This window comes from Marmota marmota, unplaced genomic scaffold (assembly GCF_001458135.2).
Source record: "Marmota marmota marmota unplaced genomic scaffold, marMar, whole genome shotgun sequence".
In the NCBI taxonomy this organism is placed as follows: domain Eukaryota; kingdom Metazoa; phylum Chordata; class Mammalia; order Rodentia; family Sciuridae; genus Marmota; species Marmota marmota.
Window position 1 is genome coordinate 4,629,913 of NW_026000001.1, and position 23,457 is coordinate 4,653,369.

The following is a 23,457-nucleotide window of genomic DNA, read 5'->3' on the forward strand; positions in this document are numbered from 1 at the left end:
GCAGAAAGAAAAGGCCCTAGAGAGGAGGTTGGGCGGACAGTATTTGAAGAGATTTAACCTGAAGCAGACTTTTCACCTAAGATGCTTGTTACTAAGACCGTCACTTCACTAGTAGGGAGAAGAAATTAGCAAGGGGTTCGAATGGCACAGTAGGACATGCCGTTCCCCACACGAGGCGTTGAGGGAGGGAGAGCGCCAAAGGCCCGGCCCAGGGACAGTGGAGAGCACGGAACCCTTGGCACCCCAGACACGGTCCCATGTGCAGTGCCCACGGTAGATATGGCCAGAGCCACAGACACACAGGTAAATGACGAGACAGTGCGACCGACCGAGCCAGTGCAGGGCCCTGGGCTGGCCCCGGGCGTCAGAGGCAGCTGCCTGGCCTGAGTCCCAGAGGGCGTGTGGAGAGGAGGGGTCAGGTCAGCAGGGGAGACGAGGGCACCCATGGCGAGCCACAGAGCCTGACGGCAGAAGAGGCCCCGCTGACAGAACTGAAGGGAGACGGTTCAGAGGTGGCGGACCACTGAGCAGTGGCCTTGCTCAGCTCTTCCCATCCCTGTGTTCTGTCCCCTTCTGCAGATCACTGAGAGCAGGGTCCTGGAGTGTCACCCCTCTTGCCCCCTGGACGAGGCGGTGGTGAGGCTGTGTGGCACTCAGTGTCGGGGCTCCCCACGGAGCACCCTTTCCAACAGCATCGTGGAACCCAGGAGACGGCAAGTCAGTGTGTGCAAATAGTTTTTTTAAAAAATGCAAGTATCTTATTCCAGAAAAAAATCATCTTTCAAAAAGAATGCAAATAAACCAAAATAGAATTCTCTGGTCGCAGACCTGCTTTACAGGAACTCTTGTAGGAAGTTCTCAGGGCTGGCTTCCTGGTTGAGGAGGGCCCTTCTAGAACCTTCACATGGTGGGTGGACAGTGCTCTGCACTCTCCTACAAGGGCTCCATCCCACCCATCCCGTGCATCAGGGGTCCGCTCATGCCCTGATCACCTCCCCAAGACTCCCTCCTAGGGGTTAGGGTTAAAACATGAGTTTTGAGGTAACAAAAATTCAACTTATGTTAAGTACCAACCGAGGTAGAGAAAAAAACATCTGATAAATTCCACACCCTGCCATGATAGACGGAAACAGAAACCTCTCAACGTGCTGGGGACAGAGAGGAAATACACAGCGAAGGGCATACAGCAAGCCTTCTGCGGGAGGGTAGGAGACTCGTTTCCCTTGACCACCAAGAACGGTCAAGCAGACCTCTCACCACCTCTGTTCAACATGGGGTGGGGCTTCTGTCCAACAAAATCAGGCAAGAAAAAGGAGACAGAAACCAGATTGAAGAGAAAGTAGTAAAACTGACTGTAGACGAAGTGAACATCCCAAGTTGTCCACTCCACTGTTACAGCTGATAAACAACTGAGCATGCTCACAGGGCCCCAGGTCAACTGAAATCCAATTGTGTTTCTATCGCTGTCAGGGAACAGTCTGAAAATGAAGCCAAACAAATAATTTAATTTGCAATATCAAAAAATAAACCACTGCAGTACTTTATTGCCACAGAACTAGACACTTAAAATAATGAAAATGGTTCCTTTTATGTATCTTTGTCATAAGAAAAAGGAGGATATACTTGGAAACAAATTTAACAATAAAGTGCAAAACTTACACTCAGAAAATTGCAAAACATTGTTGAAAGAAAAGACCTAGATAAATGGAAAACCATTTCACTTTCATGGATGGGATGACCTGACATAGTGAAGCCGGGACGCTCTGCGAGTTGCTACGGACTTAACACAGACTCTGCTGGCCGACCGTGGCTGCCTTCCCATGGTCGTGACAAGGAGTGACAAGCTCCTGTTAGAAGGCCCAGGAGAGCCCGATGATCTTGAAGCAGAGCGCAGGAGAGGGGCACACTTCCCGGTTCCCAGACTCTCCACCACGCAGTGGTGTCCAGACAGGGTGCTCCTGGAACCCAGTGAGCACAGATCGGGGGGAGAGAGTTAGTATCTGAAAATGAAGCCACGTGTCTAGGATTAACTGACTTGACAAGGTGCTGGGGAAATCCAGGGGGGAAAGCATAGAGTTTTGGAGAGAGAGTTCTGGGACAACTGAATTTCCACATTAAAAAATCAATCTGGGCCACTCCATCACACCATGTATCAAAACTCAAATTGGATCAAAGGAATAAATGTAACCGATAAAGCTGCAGAATTCTTAGGGGAAAAAAAAAATAGAGGCAAATGTGTGCGACAGTGGATTGGCAGAGGTTTCTTAAATATAAGACCAAAAGCACAAGCAACAAGAAAATGGAGTCATTGGACTTCATCAAAATGCACAGCCTTGGTCAAAGGACACTAAACAGAAAGTGAAAAGGCAGGCCACAGATGGGAGAAGAGACCTGCAGATTCTGTCTTGGTGGGAGACTTGTAGCTAGGACACCTAGGGAATCTTACAATTCAAAATCAGAAGGTCCCAGTCCTGAACTTGGAAGGCCCTGAACAGTCCTTCAACAAAGACAGACGTGGTCGATGGACACAAAGACACGCACCATCCTTAGTCACGGGGAAAAGCAGATGGAAACGTCAACGAGACTCCACAGCCACCAAGACCGCAAATACAGAAAGACAACAAGTGTTGGGGACAACAGGGGATTCCCGGAGCTCACGCCTGCTGTGTTCCCTGAGCCCCTGGGAAGACAAGCCAGCCCTGGAGCCACAACTGGACTCCACTTTCTGCTCCCTTGCATTTACCCAGAGAAATGAAAACCTGTCCACACAACAGCTTCGGCCCACGTGGACAGCAGCATGGCCCATAGCTGCAGAAAGTGGACGTGGCTGGGATGCTTCTTAGCCGCTGCAGGGGCGGATAGACCTGGTCTGTTCTCACAAGGGACTGTCATTCAGCCCCCGGACAAGTGAGATGCCAGGACGCGCTGTGACATGAGCATGGACCTGGAGGTCGCAGGTGAAGACAGCCAGGCGCGGGGCCAGGTTGCGTGATTCCCTTCCCGTAGCACAGCCAGGACACACCATGCAGACAGAGGCAGAGGAGAGGTCGCCTGGCTCAGGGCTGCAGCACGGGGCAGCTGACAGGTGACACCAAAAGACCTGGAGCCACCACTTGGGGTGAAGAAAATGTCCTACAGCTGAGGTGATGGCTGCATAGATTTCAGGCATACGAAAATGACTAAACTGTACCCTTTGAGTAGGTAAATTGCAAGGTGTACACCTTAATGAAACTAAGAAAAAAACTACAGGAGAAAATACTTAGAGCTAGGCAAAGCCTTCTTAGACCTGGGACCCAAAGTACATTTCACTGTAGGAGAAATCAGGTGGCCAATAAGCACCTGAAGAAACGCTGAGCATCACAGACATCATCCATTATGAAAGGGGAAATGGATACCACAATTAGATAACTCCAAACTGTGAACGTTTTTTTTTTTTTTTTTTTTTTTAGTGCTTTTTGGATGCATGCTGTAGTTGGAAAATCATTATTTTGCAACTACCATGATAAACACTGGTTCCAAAAAGCATCTAAATCTGCACATTTTAAAAAAGAAGCATATATTTGCATGACTTTAAAGAACCTCCCCAGATTGTTTGTCTGTTGTAAGATAAAACATGCAACTATATAGTGAAAGAGTGGACGGTGCCTCAACGCCACCATTGAGGGGCAGGTGGCCTCGTGTGCCTCAGGACACCCTGAGGAAGACACCGTGTCCATTCTGGGCTACCTCAGCGGGGAGGACAACGTGGATCCAGTTTTGAGAAAACATCAGAAAGTCCTCAAGAAGTGCAGGACTCTCTCTCTCAAAACTTCAGAGTCATCAAAGAGACAGGAAGCGCCCAGATTCAAGAACGCTAATGAGACGCAGCTGGAAGCAGGGGGACGCAGGCTGGGTCCTGCACAGGGGCAAACATGTGTCAAAGGACATTGTCACCTCAACCAGCAGAGCTGGGCTTAGGGTCCCATGAGATCCAGGGATGCACCCGTGCTTGACCCGTGCTTGACCAGCGGAGAGCCTCTGTGATCAGGGGACGGCAAGAGAAGGCTGTTGCGTCCATGTGGAGGCAGTTCAGTGGCACCGTGGACCAGGCAAAGCCGCAGCAGTGAGCAAATCAGTGAATCTAGTGACGGGCACAGCGGTGCCACCGCTCACTCTTGCAGATTTTCTGAAGTTCAAAATTACTTCCAAATAAGAAGGTTTTGTTTTCTTTCGGGGCGTAAGGCCTCTGAGGTCTCACTATAGTCCAGTTGTTCACACGGGGGACTGTCTTGACCCCCAGGGAACCTTTGGCACTGCGGGGAGATGTTTTTGGTTATCAGAGGGAAAGAATGATGCCCGGGCACCTCGCGGGGATGTTGCTGGACACCCGACAGCTCACTGGATACTCACTCTGGACAAAGAATCATCTGGTGCCAAATGTCAGTGATTCTCACCCCACTTGGCTAAGAAGCCAAGAAACTTTCTGCCAATAATGGCCGGCAGTGTTGCGGGAAGGGGACCCTAGCCCTGGGAATGAAGGTCAGGCAGTGCGTAAGGAAAGCAGCTGGGCGCTGGACCTGTGGGTCCGCAGTGCACACGTCCCTGTGCATGGGCCGACTGTCTCCTCCATGCTTCGTGAGTGGCAGCCTCGCCCTGAAGCCCTGGGACATAGCTGTGGGGACAGGAGCCTGGGAGAGGCAGTTACAATGAGTCCTTCTGACTGGTGGCCTTGGGAGAGGAGGAATTGGGACATACAGAGAGACACACCAAGGGTGTTGCACACAGGGAAGACCACCTCAAGACAGCGATAGAGTGGCCATCCAGGAGAAACCTGCCCTTGTCCTGAGCTGGCCTCCTATTGGAGAGAAGTGGACGTCTGTTGTTCAAGCTGCCCGGCCTGGTGTTCTGTTAGAACAGCTCCAGAACAGCAGTCAGTCCTGGAAATCCATCACACAGAAATGAAGACACCTGCGCACGGGCCCACAGGTCCAGGGGTTCTCTGACAGCCGGCTGGCCCTGAGGCAGAGCGCATCTCCAGCACCCGGCACACACACCGGGGGTTCATCTGAGAGGATGATTTGATTTGATTTTGATTTTTTTATGTTTTTTTTCCTACTGGGGGTTGAACTCAGGGCATGGACCCCTGAGCCACATCCCAGCCCCACTGTGTATCTTATCTGGAGACAGTGTCTCACTGAGTGGCTTAGGGCCTTGCTGCTGCTGAGCCTGGCTTTGAACTTGGGATTCTCCTGCCTCAGCTTCCTGAGCGGCTGGATCACAAGCGTGCGCTACCACACCCAGCAAGAGTGTGATTCTGCAATGCAATAAAATTGAAAGATAAAAAGAAGCGACACAAAGAGAACTGTGCCCGTAGCCTCCGAGTGAATTTACCTTAAGTCACTGCGCGAGCAGATCAAGGGGCAGAAAAGCATGCTTGCTGCCGTCCTGCGGGTCTGACCAGCAGGGGGGACCCAGAATGTCCTGTGGGCTTGTGTCACTGGCTGCTGCAGGGCACTAGGGAGATGAGACAGTGCCTAGTTTTTGACGCAGGCACCGGGGGAGGGGGCAGGTGAGCGTGAGAGCAGCGAAGAGGAGCGTCCTGACTCGTGCCCACGTCCCTCGGGAGACGGAGCGTCCCAGGGGCAGAATTCTGGAAGGCCTGGAAGGAAGGACAGCCTCCAGGTCCGTGGCCAGAAAGGGACTGTGTGGTGAGTGCGCTGCCGGCTGGGCAGAGGGCAGGCCATGTGCCCTGATTCACTCCGTCGACACAGCAGCCCTGGGGACGGGCAGTTAGAATCCTGGTCTCACAGGTGTGGAAACGGAGGCAAAGGGAGGCGGTAGCTTGGCCAGGGTCACATGGGGCTAAGTGGCAGAGCTGGGCTGTGGTCCCAGGAGGGTGGCTGCAGGCTGTCGGGTGGACACTCCGTGCCTCTGCCACTCAGCTTTCAGAAATAATCATATAACAACATGTATAATACGTGTTGTGTGTTACATGGTAATGTGATTAGACAGTCGTAGAGGAAGGGGTGGGTTTTCAGACCTGGCAGGTGCGTGAGGATGGGAAAAAGACGGCGGGGGGCGGGGCCAAATCTACACGGGGCAGTGAATAAACACCCACAGGGATGACGTCCCCACGCACATTCTGCCTGGGTCCTACAGGCCGGGAGGTGTCCTCCTGAGGAAGGTCTGTGGAACACCCCGTATTCCATGTCACACGTCACGCAGTCCAAAGATCATGTCTTATTTTTATAGTTGGACACAAAGGAACTCTTCATTTTGAAAAAAAAAGTGGAGCTTTCACAGGCTTGGTCCTTTCAATTTAAGCCTATTAAATCAGAAATAAATAACAGTGATAAAAATTTACTGCCTAAAAATTAAGAAAACATTTCTTAAAAGAACTCTAAAGAGAAAAATCAAAACGCAAAATAAAAACCATAAAAACTATTAAAAAACAATTTAGTAGGACATTTTTCATACTGAGATACGAATATGATACCTGTCACAGTTAAAGCTGCAAGCAGAGTAAGATTTATAGCCTTAGAAATGCCTTTCAGTGGAAAGACTTTAAATAAATGGACTAAGTATTACTCTTCATTAAAGGAAACAAAACAACCAACTGAAGATAACCAGGAAGAGGAAATGTCTTAATAAAAGCCTAAATTGATCAAATAGAAGACAAAAATAGCACAAAGGTAGTTTTCCCAGTCAGATCATAAGCACAGAATGAATAGGCTAGATAAATCTTTCATGAGTTTGACTAAAAGAAAAAAGAATCAAGAAAGTTCAGGCAAAAAGAGAGAGAATATCTACGTAGAGAGGAAAATTACTAAAGGAATCACTAAATCACTAAAGGAAAAAATCAGTTGCTACCAGGTAGTAACACAGTTGAAAAACCCTTGAGGAAATCAGCATGAGTGAACAAGTCGCCCCAACACGCAGTGAACGAACGTAGAGCAAGCCACCCCAGGAGAGGCTCAGAGGAGACCAAGGTCCGACTGTACCAGGCCCTCTGTGCTCGGACAGAGCCCGGGGAGCTCTACCACTGACCACATCCCCAGCCCTTTGGTTTTCATTTTGAGACGGGTCTACATTGTGCAGGTCCTCACTAAGTTGCCCAGGCTGCCCTCAACTTGAGAACCTCCTGCCTCAGCCTCCCCAGCTGGGATTAAGGGGTGGCCCCTGCACCTGGCGGGCATGGGTGCATTTACACCTTAGTTCTACTTAACTGTCAAGAGCAGACAGCGCTACCGTTCTACGACCTGCTCTGGGACGTGGAGCAAGGCAGACGGCTCTCCAGTGTGTAAAATCCTGAACTCGCACACACTCGATAGCTAGAGCACATTCCTTCGACCTGGAGGAGCCGCTGTTTCTAGGATCGAACCTCGGGACGTCCATCTCGGTGCCAAGGAGGCAGCTCCAGAGGCTGGCTGCTCCTGGGTGCACCATGCCAGCCCGTCTAAGCAGAGCCTCCCGGCGGTGCACCTGTGGTCCGCAGTGCTCTGCCAATGCGTGCGCGTCCACTGAAAGTCACGTGCCCCGTTCCTGTCCATCAAATGCCAGCTGAGTCGTGTCCACTTTTTGTTCCGACGTGTGACGGGGCCGAGTGTTTCCCTCTACACCCACCCACAGAGCATCCTCAAACCTCCATATTTGGTGGTCAGACAAGTGAAGACAACCTCCCCCACCTGCTTTTCAACCTGATTATGCACGGCGTTCCCTTTCCTGGGAACTCTTTCCATTCCTTCCTTCTTTTACCTCGACTCATGAGTGCTTTTAAAATACACTGGTGAAATTGCCACGTGTCTTATGGGTAGTGACAATCGCCCCAGATTTCACTTAAAAAATCTGGGGGTTATTTTTTGCTGTGCAAATTTTTTTCCTATTTTAATGTTTTTTAAACAGTTTGTGAGCTAGATAACAAACAATAAATTGCACAGTGGCAGCTTTTGACATATGAAGATACCGCTGCCCCTGTTGACACAATGGGACACCCGCTGCCCTGTCCTGGGGAGTCACTGGCCTCTGCCTCTTGGTTGCTCTTGGGTTTCTAGGTGGTGTGTCAAGCAGGAAGGTGGATCTGCACTCCGTCTTGCCTGGCTTCTTCCACTCGCCGCGGTTATTCGGAGATTCCCCGTGTAGGTGTGTTAAGAGCTCATTCCTGTGTTAACAGGGTTCCACGAGTTCGAGAGGAGTCCCCCTCGGGGCCCATGGTTTCTGGGCTGTTTCCAGTTTTCACGCCATCTCCAGCCCTGATGAGCTCCTCTGCCCTCGATTCTCCCCGTCAAGTGGCTACCTAGGGACAGACTGGCTGGACAGTCGGTAGATGCACACTAGGTGGTCCAGGAGCTGCCGGCCTGTTGGCCAGAGCGGCTGCACTGCCTGGACTTAGTTCTCCCGGCCGAGCAGGAGGCCCAGGTCCAAAAGTCCTGGCAGCGTCACCACTGTGTGACAGTAGCTCACTGGTTCTAAGTTGTGCTCCTCTTACAGTCGGTGACGGCGGGCATCTTCTCTGTTCTTCCGCGTGGGTCTTATTTGGTGAATGTCCATTTTTGTGATTTGTTGTCTTATTATTCTGCTTTGAGAGTCCTTTTTACCTTCTAGATACAAATCTCTTGTCAGATGATGACATAGTGTCTTTTCTCAGCCTCTGGTGTGTCTCCCGGTTCTCCTCCTAGTGCCTTCTGAAGAGGAGGTTTAGACTGGGTGGGTCCCGTTGATCAGCTGGAGCTGACGAGGGTTATGCTTTTTGCTGTCATACCTAAGAAATCCTCCTTAAGGATCCTGTTTTCTGCTATGATTTTAGGCTTTGAATCTGGTTGTACGACAACTTTTGTGTATTGTGTAGAGTGTGGATCCAAGTTCATTTCTTGGCACGTGGCTTTCAGTTGTTCCAAGATGTTAAAAGGACCTTCCTTTCTCCCTGAGTTGCCTTCACACCTGGATTGTCCATGCAGGTCCACTGGGCCCTCTGCTCCGCTCCACAGGTCTATGAGCTGACGGTTCTGCTGAGGCCAGGCCACCAAGGTTGGTCTCCCAGCTCTGTGGTCGTTCGAACGGTGCCTTGGGGGTTCTGGCCACTTGCAGGCTGGGATTTGACTGGTGTTCCTCTGAACCTAGAGATGACCTGCGCCTCGTGGTCTGTGGACATGGTGTGTCTCTCCACTCATTTAGATTCTCACTAATTTCCTTCGGCACAGTTTTGTAGGTTCCAGAGCACAACTCTTTTGTATTCTTTGCCAGATTAATCTCTAAGTGTTTCACATGTTCAGTGCTACAGTAAGTGGTATTTACAATTCTCAAATTCGAGGTCATGTGCTGCTGTGATTTAGAGGCAGCGTGGACGTGTGCAGTCTGATCCATGTCATAGTCCCAGGGTGTCTTGCGTATCATCAGATTCTCCACAAACCATGAAATTTTCAAATAAAGGCAGTTGCACTTCGTCTTTTTCAACCCAATGTCTGAAGTTTCTGCCTCTTGCCTTATTCTACAGACTGCCATCTGCAGCTCAGTGTTTAACAGGAAGCTGAAGGAGGGGACGTTCGTGTTGTGCCCCTGGTCCTGAGGGGCAGTGGCATTTCTCCACTAGGTGTGCTGACTGTGGCTTTTGATCAGTGACCTAGAGCAGTGGAAAAGGCTGTTCTCTGCTCAGTGAGAGGCTTCATAATGAGTGGTTGCTGGTTCTGCTTCTGTGGAGATGATGGTACGGCTGTCAGTCGTCATTAATATGGCCCATCACATTGGTTTTAGAAGAATGTCAAACTAACCTTGCATTCTTGAACCCCGGACGGCCTCTATGAAGAACCAGAACAAGAGCTTTCATCAGGAGACGGGCAGTGGGCAGGACCTTCGGGCAGGCCACCCAGGTCGAGAGCCTGCCATGGGTAGGCACAGGGCATGCTCAGTGGAGCCACGTGGGAGGGAGAGGTGCAGCCAGGTCCTCACAGGTCACACTGCACCACTGGGTGGGAGCCAGGAGGGTCGGGGCATCCCCGGAGGACCCTCACCTGCCTCTGCCTCCATCTGAAGTGGACACGCTTGTCGTCTGGACAGAGCACATGGGAGGTGGGAAGACAGGATGACACAGAGTATCACCAGGCAAGACCCAGGAGAGAAGTGAAGCCAGGGGACAGAGTGTGGCAAGCCTCAGAGCAGCGGCAGCCTCTTTACTGAGCCACCACCCAGAGGGGCAGCCCGAGAGGCCTGAAGCCCCCTTCCCAGGACCCTAAGGCTGTCATGAGCCGCGTGTCAGGAGTCACCACCAAATGCTCTTGATCAAGCCCCGGATAACATCATATAGGCCCCAGAGCAGAGGGCCAGATGCCAGGAGGGCCAGGGGGCCAGCTCTTGTCCAAACAGGTGTCTTTCCCTCCCTTCCCAGTGATAGCAAACCAGTGGAAAGATGGGGAAGTCACCAAAGTCCTACGTGGGCTCCCAGCCCTGGCCTGACCTCACCCTGGTCTCCCCAGTCCAGTCCCCAGGCCACCTACTGTACAGTATCCTTGGGGGCCATTACACATGCAGGCTCTTGGGCCTCCCTAGAGGCTGGGATGATCTCAGGGAGTGGCACCAAGCCCTCTGCCCAGGTGGCACCAGGTTCCCACATCCAGACAGCTCTGACTGGCACGAAGACGAGGCCTTTGGCTGCTGGATGAGACCCTGCCTGAAGCCCAGTCTCTCAGCAGTCTCTCTGACAGCGCCGTGCCGAGCGCACTGCGGAGGCTGCTGAGGGCCAGGGTCCCTAAAAGCCCAGACCCCCTGCTGTGGGGACATAGGCACCGGAGCGTGCCCACCTGAGTAGCCACTGGCCAACACTGAGGGCCCAGGGAGAAGAGGCAAGGACTGATACCTGAGGCCCACACTGGAGAAAGTAGGCCCTGGAGAGGCTGAAGCCACAGGGACCAGCAGGCAAGAGCGGACAGGAAACACAAGCGAGCGGACAAGTCCACGCGCAGCGGGGAGAGCCGGGTGGGGTGCACCTGCCTTGGTCTCTCTGGACATGTGCAGCCTGGCTCCCCATGGAGACTCCAGGGACTCACGCGTTCACGGGCCACTGTACAGCGCAGGCTCGGCTGCTCTAAGGAGGCCACCCTCAGAGCCTCCGCCCGCCCGAGCCCCCACCTGGGCTTCAGTCCACGAGGGAGCGAGCCCCCAGAGCAAAAGCAGGAAGCAGGGCACAGAGCCAGACTGGAGGGGCCCCAGGTGGGCCCCGTGCAGGGCACGGAGGCCAGGTGTCCGCCTGTTAGAGGACCAACGCGCGACACAGGAGGCGCTGAGGTCAGGAAGACTCCACCCTCGCTCGAGGGTGCGTAGAAAAGAGAACGTGGTAACTGAGATGGCAGAGCCATGGACAGAGTCTGGACAGACCACGGAACGGACACACCCACGCAGGGGACTGGACAGAAGGGGCTGAGGCCCGGGGAGCTGGAGGGAGGATGGGCGACCTGAGGAAGACACACGATGTGGTTGCAGGGAAGTCAGGAGAGATGGGGCCGGGCGGGGTGCCACCTCCCACCCACACCTGGTGAAGAACAGCACCTCAGATTTGAGGATCAGACTCTAACTGCCTGCAGGCAGGACAGATGACAGTGACCCAGCACCTCACTGTGCTGTCGTGGAGCCACTGGCGTGGAGGGAGGCTGCCAGGCACCAGAGGTGGGAAGGGCCCGCCTGGCCACCCCCGGGAGGCCCAGCGCCTCCACCTGCAGAGTGCTCAAGGGAAGGCCCACTCCCCAGCCCACCAGCCACCGCCCACAGGTAGGCAGGCAAGTAAGGGCACCGGGCCCGGGTCCCTGTGTGTCCTCCCCCACCCTCTCCTTTATTTTACTCTTGCTTCTACATATGAGAGAAAGCGTTCAACGTTTGAGTTTCTGAGCTTGGCTAATTTCACTGAGCACGATATTCTCCATTTCCAGCCATTTACCAGCAAATGCCATGATTCCATTCCTTTTCACGGCTGCGTAGTATATACATCTCTAGGATTTCTTAACTCATTCACCTGTCGGTGGGCATCTGGGCCGGTCCCACAATGCAGCTGCTGTGAGCTGTGCTGCTGTAAACATCGCCGTGGCTGGGTCCCTGTGCCATGTGGATCTTGAATCTCCTGGGAACGCACCCAGGGGTGAGAGAGTGGGTCGTGTGGTGGCTGCATCCCTAGTCTTCTGAGGCCTCTCTACACTGCTTTCCAGAGTGGCTGCCCCACCGCAGTCCCTCACAATGGTGTCCTTCTCCCCACAACCTCACCACCAGTTATTGCTGTGCACGTTCCTGATGGTTGCTGTTCTGACTGGAGCGAGTTGGGATTGGTGTCGTTTTGACTTCTGCCCACGCCTGTGCCTGCAAGCACCGTGGGCAAGTGCCACATCCTGGGTTAGCTTCGTGGTGGCAGTCAGCATGGCTGTCCTGTGCTCGGCCACCGTACCTCCTTGTTTACAGAGTAATGATAAGGAACACCATCTTTGGCTCAGCAGGTAGTTTTCTTTTAGAATGTTTTTGGTCCGTGGTTGGTCCATTCGGGGGTTGCTGAGCCAGTGGGCACCGAGGGCAACCGTGCTGTCTTTGCATAGCCCAGTCCCCGTGTCTGCCCAGGGCAAGCGGCTGGCAGGGCAGTGAAAGGGGCCTTTGCCATAGATGCTGGGAACAAATGGGCTTTGGTGGGCTTCCTCCCATCAGCAGAGACCCCAGCCCAAGGAGCCCTCGCCAAGGCCCCATGGCAGTGCTGCCACCTCACAGACCTACACTGGCCCGAAGGGAAGAAAAATCTAGAACCATTCAAATTGGGTTTAAAGCTAGTTACTGGGAAATTCAGCCTTCAGAATCAGCGTCCCCCAGAGGTGGACACTGAAGTCATCAGAGAGGAATCAGGCCCGAGGGGGAGGGGGTCCCTCCTGCCACAGCTGCCCCTTCCTAACTCTCAAGGGAAAAGCAACCCCACAGCTCCCACCCTCCCTCCACGGCCAGGAGTGCAAGCTCCCAGACCTCACCGGCCACCCCGCTGACCACTCTCACAGTGATGCTGCCTGATGGACACAGTGTGCCTCCTGTGTGAGACCTCTTACTCCTTCCCTGGCCCCCACACAGCCCAGGAGCCAGAGCGGGGCTGTGCACAGTGCCCACGGCTGCCCTCCCTGGTCTGGCCAGCCAGGTGCACGTCTGGGAATGGCAGAGGTTGGGGAGAGGTGTATAGTGTCACAAGCAGAAGTCATATCAGCTGTGTGGCCAGCGTGACCCTACTGAGCTGCCTTCTCTCTGAGTCTGTAAAAGAGCCCCACAGACCACCTAAGATGGCAAAGCTCTCGGCAGGCCCTGGAGGTGGGAGCCCAGACAGGTCTGCAACCTTACCCCAGGTCCTGTGGAGCTCGGCGCATCCCAGCCACCCTCGCAGGGGAGGGAGCCGAGAAGCAGGTCTGCCATCCCCTGGAGCCAACTCAGGGCTCCTAGGGCCACCCGAGAAGCATCTGTCTCCCAGAGCCCACCCCTGATGCCACAGGGCGCCATGCTTTACCCTGAGCCGTGGGCTTCTCGGTCAGTGGGTGAAGCCCTGGGACATCACCCCAGCTGTTTCAAGCACAGAACTCGGTGGGTAGAAGGCAGCTGGATGGGAAGCCAGGCAGACGGAACGGAGGACGCACCCTCTCTCAGCGCTGCCCCGGGGGCTGACGGCCCGTTCCCAGCCTGGGCTTCCTCACAGCGGAACGCGCGGAGAGCCCCTTCCTTGGGAACAACCGAGGGAAGGTGGCTGGAAAATTCTAGATATTCCACCCTGTCCGTCCTCCATCGGCAGAGACCCCAGCCCAGGGAGGAAACTCATTCTCGTGTCCGGACCCCCGAGAAACGCAGTGACAGGAGACCGCAGGATGGCAGGGAAGCTCGCTCCCCAAGGCGAGGCTGACGGAGGCCTGCCCCACCCGTGAGTCTCTTACCAGGGCTGTCGTAGCCGTCGACAGAGAAGTGGTCCGTCCTCCGCTCCTCTGGGGGATCGCATGTGATGTGGGGGACCGTGAGCACCTTCTCTCCAGGGTTGACCCCGTTATCCTTGTCCACTTTGAACTTCTTTTTCTTGACCTGCAAGCCGTACAGAACATTGGCGGCCCGCTGCGGCTCCAGAGCACCTGCCGCAGCCAGAGCCTGGCCCGGCAGGGTCCCACAGGCTCATGGGGCAGGCTTTAGGTGCCAGGGCCCACAGGGACCTGGTCCCGCACCGCAGGACACTGACAGACACGGACATGCAAGGTTGCAACCGTGACAAGGCCGCGTCAGCCGCGCACAGGGGGAGATGCACCAGAGGCCCCTGGAGGAAGGTGGGGAACGGTGCAAGTCAGGCAGAATGTTCGGGCAGAGGTGGCTAGGAGGCCAGGTCTCCTCAGGAGGTGTGGACAAGGGCCAGGAAGGGCCACCCCAGCCCTTCTGGCGCCTTCCTGAGGCACAGCACTTCCTCCGGCGCCCCTGCCTGCTGTGCCCGCGTGCCCCTGTCAGGGGTCTGTCTTCCAGCAGGTGACCAGAATGCAGCCCGTCCTGCTCCTGGGCACTCTTTCTGGACCTCTCATACTCTTAGCCTTGGTGTGGCCAGTCCTGCATGGCCCCAAGGCTGCAGGACATTAGGATGGCAGGGACCCAGCATGGGACATGCATTGTCCCGACACCCTGACGTGGACCGCACGGAGCCAAAACCCTGCGGCCCCAGCCCCAGCTGCCCCAGCTGCCCCGTCTCACAGGCAGCCTCTGCCCCAGAGCGGTGAGGGGGTGCTTACCATGGCAGACTTCTTAGGCTTGGGGCTGGGCGAGAGCAGTGCAGGGCCCCGGGTGGGCTTCCGCACATAGATCTTCCAGGTGGACGAGTCGGGGTTTTCGGCAGCGTAGCACCTCCACGCAGTCTGAAACCAGGCAGGAGGGAAAGACTGTCACCTGTGAGCCACCTGGTGGCCCACCCTCAGCCCCAGGGTCTGGCCCCCGCCCACTGCCAGCTCCCAGTCTTCTGCCCAGACGGCCCGGCTCTCGCTAGCCAGGCCAGTGGCATCAACCGTCTGCCACTCAGCTCCGACGCCGGGAGCCAAGGCTCCCAGTTCGCAACCGAGCCGCTCCTGCAGCCGTTCAGCAAACCGAGAAGCACAGCTCGGGCACACAGGGCAGGGACAGGGCTGGACAGCTGGGTCCACACAGTGAGGAAGGGGTGTGCCTAGGGTCCGTGTGGGCACCTGGCTGGGGTGTGGAGGAGCCGAGCCCTTGGGACCGAGGGGCCAGGAAGCAGGAGTCCTCCAGGGGCCCTCAAGTGCCACCTTGTAGCTATCCAGGAGGCTCTTAGCCTATATTCTAGAGGGACCCCCCTGGCTGGCCCCAAGGGGGATGACCTAGAGTAAGAGACATTGGCAGGGGACCTAGGGAGGCTTGCGGCCCCAGGGGTTTGGATGGAGCGAGAGTAGGCTCCAGACCCTCTCGTGGGGACACGTCACGTGGCCTTGGCATTTTCTACCCTGTGAGCTTGGGAAAGAGGGACAAGCTAGCAGCGTTCCCAGGGGATAGCAGCAGCATCCTGACAGGCACCTTGTGCAGTCCGCACACCCCCTGGAGACCAGGGACAGGGAAGGAAGGCCCTTCCAGGGCCAACACGTCCCACTCAAAGCCGCCTGCGTGTCCCCTGCCTGCCTGCCCTGCGGCGTCCACACTCACGTTCCTGCCACCTCGGGCCCCACCGTCCTCTCACCACAGCCCGTGTTCCCAGGACACACAGTTCCTGGGAAGAGGCCTCGGTGCTCAGGCAGGAATCCAGTGCACCCCCCTGCTGTGGGCACTCTGCCCGCGCCGGCCAGGCAGGTTTTATGGGCCTGATTTATGGTCTTCCCGAAAGGAGAAACCACGGGGCCATAAAGCCAGGCCTGAGGGGGAGCGCAGCCACGGCCCTAGGCTTTCTGGCTGCTGCCGTTTCCTTCCCGTTGAGGCACGAGGCCCAGGCCCAGATGGCTGGTTCTGGAAGGACTTCAGAGGAATGAGATGGAGTCTCAGGCCACGCAGGGCCCCTGACCATGCCCATCTCTCACCCAGGGACTGCCAGGGTGGAGAACTCAGGAGACAACGGCCTGCAGGGATCACCTCGGTCAGCCTGGGCCGGTCAGGCCCCCAGGTCTTCCCTGGGGGGGCTTTCAGCCCAGGGTGCCCAGAGGGGCCCATGCTGCACCACAGCCACCGCACTGAGCGCAGGGTCTCTGCCTGTGCTAGACGGGCCAGTGGTTCCCTGGTGCTTTCCTGAGGGCCTGGGCTGACCGCAGTGGAGTCCAACCTCTCTCCGCCGCCTCCGGAGCGTTCCTTCCCTCCTTGTTCTCTGCCTTCCCTGCTCGCCTGGCAGTCCCACAGGACGCCCGACCACCTCAGCCCTGGCCTTTCCTCACCAGGAAGTGCTAGCCCCGAGGGATGCTGGGCCCTGTCCTCTCAGGGAATGGCCATCTGGGGCCCGCCTTGCCGCCTCCCTGGGACAGGGGGTGAGGAGTGGGAGCCCAGGCCAGCTGGGAGATGAGGGGACCTACAGACGGACCACATCAGATTTTCAGTGGCCGTGGCCAGGCCTGGTCCCCTGGCCCCCAGGGTGGCCCTGTGTGGGAGCCGCTGTGCAGGGAGACAGGCCCTGCACTCGCATGGCCCCTGTGACCCAGAAAGCAGATGCCTCCCCACCGGGGCTCTGTGCCCTGGGCTGGTCCATAGCAAAGGGTTCACGTGGGCCAAGAGCAATCGATTCTGGGGGCATGGGGGCTGCAGGTGACCGTATACAGCCATGGCACGGAGCTCAGTGCGCACCTGGATGAGGGACGCTGCTGCTGGGATCTGCCGGTTGAAGTGCTTCTGCCTCTGCTTCTGCTGCACTTTCAGGGCAAACCCTGAGCCCAGGATGCCCTGGAAAGGAAGACAGGTGGCACTCAGGACCGTGCACTCAGGGATGCCCTGCAGGGCCAGCACTGGGTACACACTCCGAGGAGGGCCAGGCCTGCTCAGTGCTACAGGGAGCCCAGCCCCAGCTGGCCAAGGGCAGAGCCCACTCCGCAGGACTTCTTCCGTCCAACCTGGGGATGTCTTGGGGAGCCAGGAGGCCGGCCCTCGGCACACACCCAGGCAAGAACCACCCACAGGCCAGGGGCTGGGGTCCGAAGGCACGCCCTGCTAGGAGGTGCCAGCTGCTTCTCACCAGGAGAGGGACATACAGATGCCGCACCTCGCCTGGGTGACACAGGTCACACACAGCAGGTAGGATGCCAACACGTGCAGCAGCACTCACACGCATGCACTGTGATCACATGTGAGGTACGCGTTCTCGCTGCACACACACGTGACATGCCCGTGTGAATACGATGCAGACACACCAGCCTGCACACAGATGCCGTGTGCACTTGTAAGGAGGACGTACATGTAACAGACGCACAGGGGACGCGGGCGTGTACATACTCCATGTGTAGTGCTCACTGCCAGCACAGCTGCCCACACACCCACAGGGCACACGTGCAAGCACAGCCACACTTCCAGTGAGCTCGTGAGCCGCCAGGCTCTGCCCTGGCTCCCTGGTGACGCCGTCCTCCCAGCCGCAGTGCTCCTGGAGGCTCATGCGCTCTGCCTCGGCAGGGGCCTGGCACCTCCGAGGCCTCCTCGTCTGCACCCCACCATTTGCATGCAGAGCTGTGCCAGGCCACCTCCCACCCTGTTACAGAGGACCCCCAGAAGCTGCAGGACGGGGAGGGCCATGTCCTAGGCCCAGGGAGGCAGGGTTGGAGGACAGCACCTTCCGGAAGGCATGCACCGTCCTGGCTGAGTGAGCCCCTTTATGCGTGGGTCTGCAGAGGGAGGGACCGTGTTTCCCCCAGGGGGCACCTACCGCTGGGAGTGCGAAGAAGGAGATGGCGAAGACGGAGAAGCAGGAGGCGATGGTCTTCCCAACCCAGGTCTGGGGCACCTTGTCCCCGTAGCCAATGGTGGTGACTGTGACCTGCAAGGAGGCGTGCAGCGGTCAGCAGCTGTGGGCCTGGAGCCTCAGGAGGGGCCTCTGCCCAGCCTGGACCCACCATCCTGATGAGCAGAGACTGACAGGAGACTCCGACCCCAGGGCAGTGCCGTCTTTTGCCGCCCCACAGCTCAGGAGAAGGGTGGCATGGCGCTGGGGTGTCCCCGGGCCCTGACAGCTCCAGACCACACACAGCCCAGCGGGACGTCCAGAAGGACTTGGTGTGACCAGCGTGGGGCACGTGGCCATAGGCCCACCCATGGGAGCCCTGGCCTCCCTGGCCCACCACCTGCCCCCAGCCCCCGGCCACCAACATCGTGCACCAGCCCCCCGGGGGCCGGGGGCGCCCACCAAGGCTAGCCATCCTCAGAGAGCTGGGTGGGATGACGCGCCACTTCCTGCCGCCACCCAGGGCTCCAGATGTTTCGTTTTTCCTCTTTTCTGAGAACAGGACAGGCTCGAGCCTTCTTCTCAGTGGGGGACCCTCTGTCCAGGGTGTGTGGTGGGACAAGAGGAGTGAGGGCTGCTCTCCCCCCCCCCAGGTTGGCCCCTGCTGGCACCTGGGGTCTGCCCTGGGCCTCTGGCGAGGCTGAACATGGTGGCCTGTGGGAATGCAGGAGCCCACGCTGGCCGTTCCCAGGCTGCTGGGTCACACCGGAGTCTCCCCAGACCCCTCCAGGGTGGGCCCGGAGCCTGCTGAGGCGGCCCAGGTGCTGCAAGGCCGGGCTCATCTGGCAGGCACATGCTCTCATGCCCAGGCTGGACAGTCCAGCTCTTACCCTCTGGGAACAAGTGACAACCACCCCTGCTGGCCCAGGCAGACCTTCCAAGCCGGGAACTATACGGCAGCCCCCATTTGACCCCCTGCCCCAGGATGCCAGTGTGAGTGGCACTGCACCACTCAACAGACGCCAGCTGAGGGCGGCCTGGAGAGAGAGTGTCAACTTCAGTGGCCCTCACCAGCCCACCGTGGCCCTCAGGCCCCCGGGTGGAGAGCCGGGCAGGGACGCACACAGACACCGTGTGGGGGGGAGCAGAGGGAGGCCAGCGGCAGGAGGGTTGTGTGGCCCATCGGCATGTCACCAAGCGCCAGGTGGACTGTGGCTTTGGTGGGCTGGCAACACTCAACGGAGGAGAGCACACGGGCACTGGCACCCAGACTGAGCGCTCGCCCAGGCCAGGTCCTTCTGTCCACCACTGCCCGCTGCCCACATGGAGCTTTCCGTGCAGAGTGCATGGGCAGCCGTTCGCTGTGGGCTCTCAGCATGGACCCCTGGCCTGTGCACATGGGCACGCGCTCACAAACGTGCCACAGACACAAGAACGCCCGGCATGCCGCACACGGGTTGTGCGTGGGCCCAGGCGTCTGGCTCACGCGGCACACGTGCTTGCCCTCGTTCCACTAAGCATGGCCCAGCTACACGTACGCAGAAGCCAGGCCACGGGGTGGCTCAGGAAACCTGCGGGTGTCCTGCACCCATGTGAGGCTGGCTCATGGCTGCCTCTCTGGGGGGCCACAGGACAGGGGGTCTGAGACACAGCACCTGCCCTGCCCCAGGGCACAGCCCCACCCTAGACACCATGGTACAGAAGGCCAGGGGAGGGGCTGGGCAAGGCCTTGCCCCTCTGTCTAGTCCAGATGCTTTCCAAGTCCCTGCCGAGGCACCAGAACTGGCCAGAAGGGCCCGACCCAGCCTGGACGGCCCCTGCAGGCTGGGGGCATGAGTGCCGGGGGCATGAGTACCAGGGGCACGGGTACCAGGGGCATGGGTACCAGGGGGACTCCTGTGTCTCTGACAACCTCGAGAGAAGCCGCTGCTCTCAGTCATTGACCTGCAGCCTCTCCGCCCCTCAGAACCCCTGAGGCCATCGCCCCTCTACTCAGCTCTGCCGCTGCTCTGTAGGGGCACCTCCAGGAGCCATCCAGGGCAAAGCCAAGTCCCCTGCCCTGGGTATGCCCATCCTGCGTGGGGTCACAGAAGATGAGACGGGGAGGGGGCCGTGGTCGGTGGGCTGGAGAAGCAGGGAAGAGGGCCGTGTCAGGACGGGTCAAATCCCTGTGATAAGTGGGCGAGGCTGGGACCCTATGTCCTGCTCACCTACCCTAGGCCAGTCCCACATGGTGAGATGCCACCTGTCAGGCTCACCTGCTCGCCATCCTGGGCACAAGGCAGATGCTGTGGTGTGCGGGCAGCGCCACAGGGGACTAACCTCCTCCCAGAGCCAGGCCACATGGCGACGGGTAGAAATGCACTTTTTTCCTTCAGTGACTTTTTTTTTTTTTTTTTTTAAATATAGTAACTTCTCATAAAATCATTTTATGTACAGAAACATAACGGGCCCTATTAACTCAATCAGCATGGAGGTGCTGGAGTTTTTCTTGTTTTCCTTAAGTACCAATAGCTACAACCCACTACACACAGTGCTCTGTTGGAGTGTGAAGGGGTCCTGAGACAGTCGGAGAGCAGCTGCCCTGCAGGGCACAGACCCACGGGCACAGCTACCTTGGCACAGTGTTGGGGGGCACCAGCGACCTGTGCATACTAGTAAACATCATGTTAATAACAGTCTTGCATCATTTAAACATCTTTAAGTTACTCGTGGTATTTTTGGCAAAATATTTTGATTCATTTAAAAGGTGTAAGTCAAGGCTAGAGCACGTCCGCTGGGCGGGGCTGGGCCACCGCTTGCAGTGCTGCCTCCACGGGGCTCTGAGGCCTCGCCCTCACTTCCTGGATCTAAGCGGGGTCCCACGGCTGGGGCTGGGCGGCTAGAAGGAGGCAGGGCTGGGAGGAAGACAGGGAGAGCAGGACCTTGGCGGGTGGGCCCCGCCGTGGAAGGCACTTGCTGATGGCCACAATGCCCAGCCGCCGTCTGCTCCCAGAGCGCCGCCGCCCCCGGCTCTCCCCAGGAAGCTGCCTTCCCTGCAGAGATGTTTGTTTTCCTGAATTCACAGACGCAAGCAGCTCAGGAATGAGCTGTTTTATGGTCCTTGTGCCTATGACTTGTCCCCAGTGGCCAGCCGTCAGGAAGGCAGATCTGCATGACCCCTGGGCCAGCAAACCCAGGGAGACAGGACTCAGCCGCTGTCGCTCCTTGCTAGTATCCCCTGGCCCCGGGCACGCAGGCCACTGCTGCTCGGCTCACAGACACCCATGCCAGTACCGGGCTGTGGCATCAAGCACCCTCCTGAGTAGCAGAGCCTGCTGCCCCTCCTCCCTCCTGCATCTGGGGAGCCCACAACTCCTGGTCCCCCTGGCTGCCTGGGAAGCTGGAAACGGCAGACTTCACTCTGTCCTTTCTGAAACAGCCTCTTAGGGAGGATGGAGGATGGGGACCAGCCCAGACAGCACAGGGGACACCTGGTGCCCAGGCTCTCTGTGTATCACTGGTTTAACTCTGACAGTCCCTGCAGTTAGGTCCAGACCTTATTCTCGTGCCACAGATAGGCTCCGAGAGGTTGGGTGACCTGCGCAGGGCCCCCCAGCTGGGACGTGGTGAATGTGGGCTGTGACAGCCCCGTTTGGGGCTCTACCCCTGCCTGGCTGCGCTCCCCCCGGCGCCCGTTCCTTGTGCTTCTGATGCTGTCTGTCTGTGACTGTGTCTGTGGGCTGGACAGTAGGGGGAAGCTCTGCTGATGAGCCTTCCAGGGGCTTTCCTCACTGGCCTGAGCTGAAGTCCCTTCCCCGAGAGGAAGTCAGTTCTGTGCACCATCCCCCTGGGCCTGCTGCGTCCAGGTGACAAACCCCCAGGTGCTGGCCAGTGGGCAGGTGCAGGAAGCGGGACCTGTCGCATGGACTCCTATTCGTGCGACAACGCAGCTGGATCTGGAAGGAGCTCTCTGGCGGAGTCCTGTGGACCCGGGGCCTCACTGCCTCGTACTGCAGGCTCCGCGTGGAGCTCAGGCAGGAGGAACCCTGTCTGGATGGGGGCTGCATGCTGTCCCCCCCCCCCGTCCCACAGCGTGGCTTCTCCAGCATCAAAGGTGCCGCTGACCCCCACAGTCCCACCGGGCCTGCTGGCCCAGGCCCTCAGCCCTGGCCTCTCGGCTCGCTCTGCCAGGACACAGCACAGCCCAGGAGGCGGCGCTTCCCGGAACCCCCAGGTGAAGGCGAAGGGCTGTCGGGCTGTGAAAGGCTGGATGCAGGGGCGGGTTCCGGCCTTTCCACTCAAGACTCTAAATTTAGACACACGGGGTAAACAGAGCCCCGCAGCCGCCCGTTCCTGGAGACCCCCAGGCGCTGCACAGAGGGGCCCGTGTGGGCAAGGGCTGCTGGGCCTGCACTCAAACTTCAACACAAACAAACGCGTTTTGTTCCAAGGGCAAAGAAGAAGTCTGAAAGTCTCCCCAGACACCTCGCAGCCGAGCTCGGGCGCCACACTTGGGGCCCAGGAGGCCTCCCCAGAGAGGGGACGGGAGGGGACTCTTGGGCATGGAGCCCCCGCCCTGCCTGGCAGCCGTGGAACTGACCCGGCTAGGGGAAAGCCTCCCCACAGCGTTGACCCAGACCGGGGTCTTGGGCCGAACCCTGTTCCCCCAGTTCACACCCACCGGCCCTCGGACTTCGATCTTATCTGGAAACAGGGTCTTCAAAGACGGGACGAGGATGAGGATTGTGTGGGTGGGTGGGCTCTAAATCCAGTGTAGCCTCCTCCTAAGACAGGAGAGACGTGCAAAGGGTGATGGGGGTGGGCAGGACCCGAGTCCCCTGCAGCAAGAGGTGAGGAGGAGCCCTGAGTCCCGAGGAGCGCACTGCCATCCTGCATCAGGACGCCTGGCCCTGGCACTGCCACAGACATCTACTGTGGAAACTGCCTAGTGTTGGAAGCAAACCCGCCGCTGCCCGGGGAGCCACGAGATGGGCAGATCAACCTGTTGATTCACGCTCCTCACAAGCATGGGCTGGGCACCGAGGCACCCCATCTCCAGTCCACTGGGCAAGGGAGGTGCACACCCATCCAGGTGGACTCTGCGCCCAGATGCCTCTCTTAGGGTCCATGCTTTAAGTCTCTTCTGGGCTGTGGGTATGTGGGGGGCTGAGTCCAGGCGAGGCCCACAGCACGCAGCAGGGGTCAGAAAGGCCGGGCCTCCTGAAAGCCCCCGCTGCCCTGAGGTAGCTCCCAATACAGTGCCTCTCCCTGGCCCAGCTGTCCCCCATCTGCCCCACGGGGAGCCCTGGGGTGCTGCTTCACTCCCCGGGGGATGAGGGAAGCCAGGACGAGAGGAGACAAGTGCTTGGGACTCAGCCCCCGGCCCCCCGGCCTGCGCTGCTCAGCTCTGTCCCTCCGAGAAGTGCCAGGAACACCACCCAACTCCGCCTCAGGGCCTCTCCTGCCGACAGCTGCAGGGGCAGCCGCTCTGTGAATGGAGTTGTTGGCCCCTAAGCAGGGCAGCGGGGGGCCCTGGGCAGCCAGGGTGCAGGGCCTGACAGGGACAATGGCCAGGCCAGGGTGCATGGTGGCCGAGGCGCAGGCTGCAGCTGACGGCTAGGCAGGGGCACCGG

At 57.8% G+C, this 23,457-nt stretch overlaps 1 protein-coding gene across 1 annotated transcript in view; it reads right to left on the minus strand.

Moving 5' to 3' along the window:
• Kcnq1 (potassium voltage-gated channel subfamily Q member 1) overlaps positions 1 to 23,457 on the minus strand; it is a 288,888-nt gene that overhangs the window by 178,908 nt on the left and 86,523 nt on the right. Inside the window, exons 7-10 of the mRNA XM_015503067.2 lie at positions 17,828 to 17,938; positions 16,762 to 16,857; positions 14,727 to 14,849; positions 13,899 to 14,040 (exon numbers count right to left, since the gene is read on the minus strand). Coding sequence (XP_015358553.2) covers positions 13,899 to 14,040; positions 14,727 to 14,849; positions 16,762 to 16,857; positions 17,828 to 17,938 — 472 coding nt within the window. The remainder of the gene's footprint in view (positions 1 to 13,898; positions 14,041 to 14,726; positions 14,850 to 16,761; positions 16,858 to 17,827; positions 17,939 to 23,457) is intronic.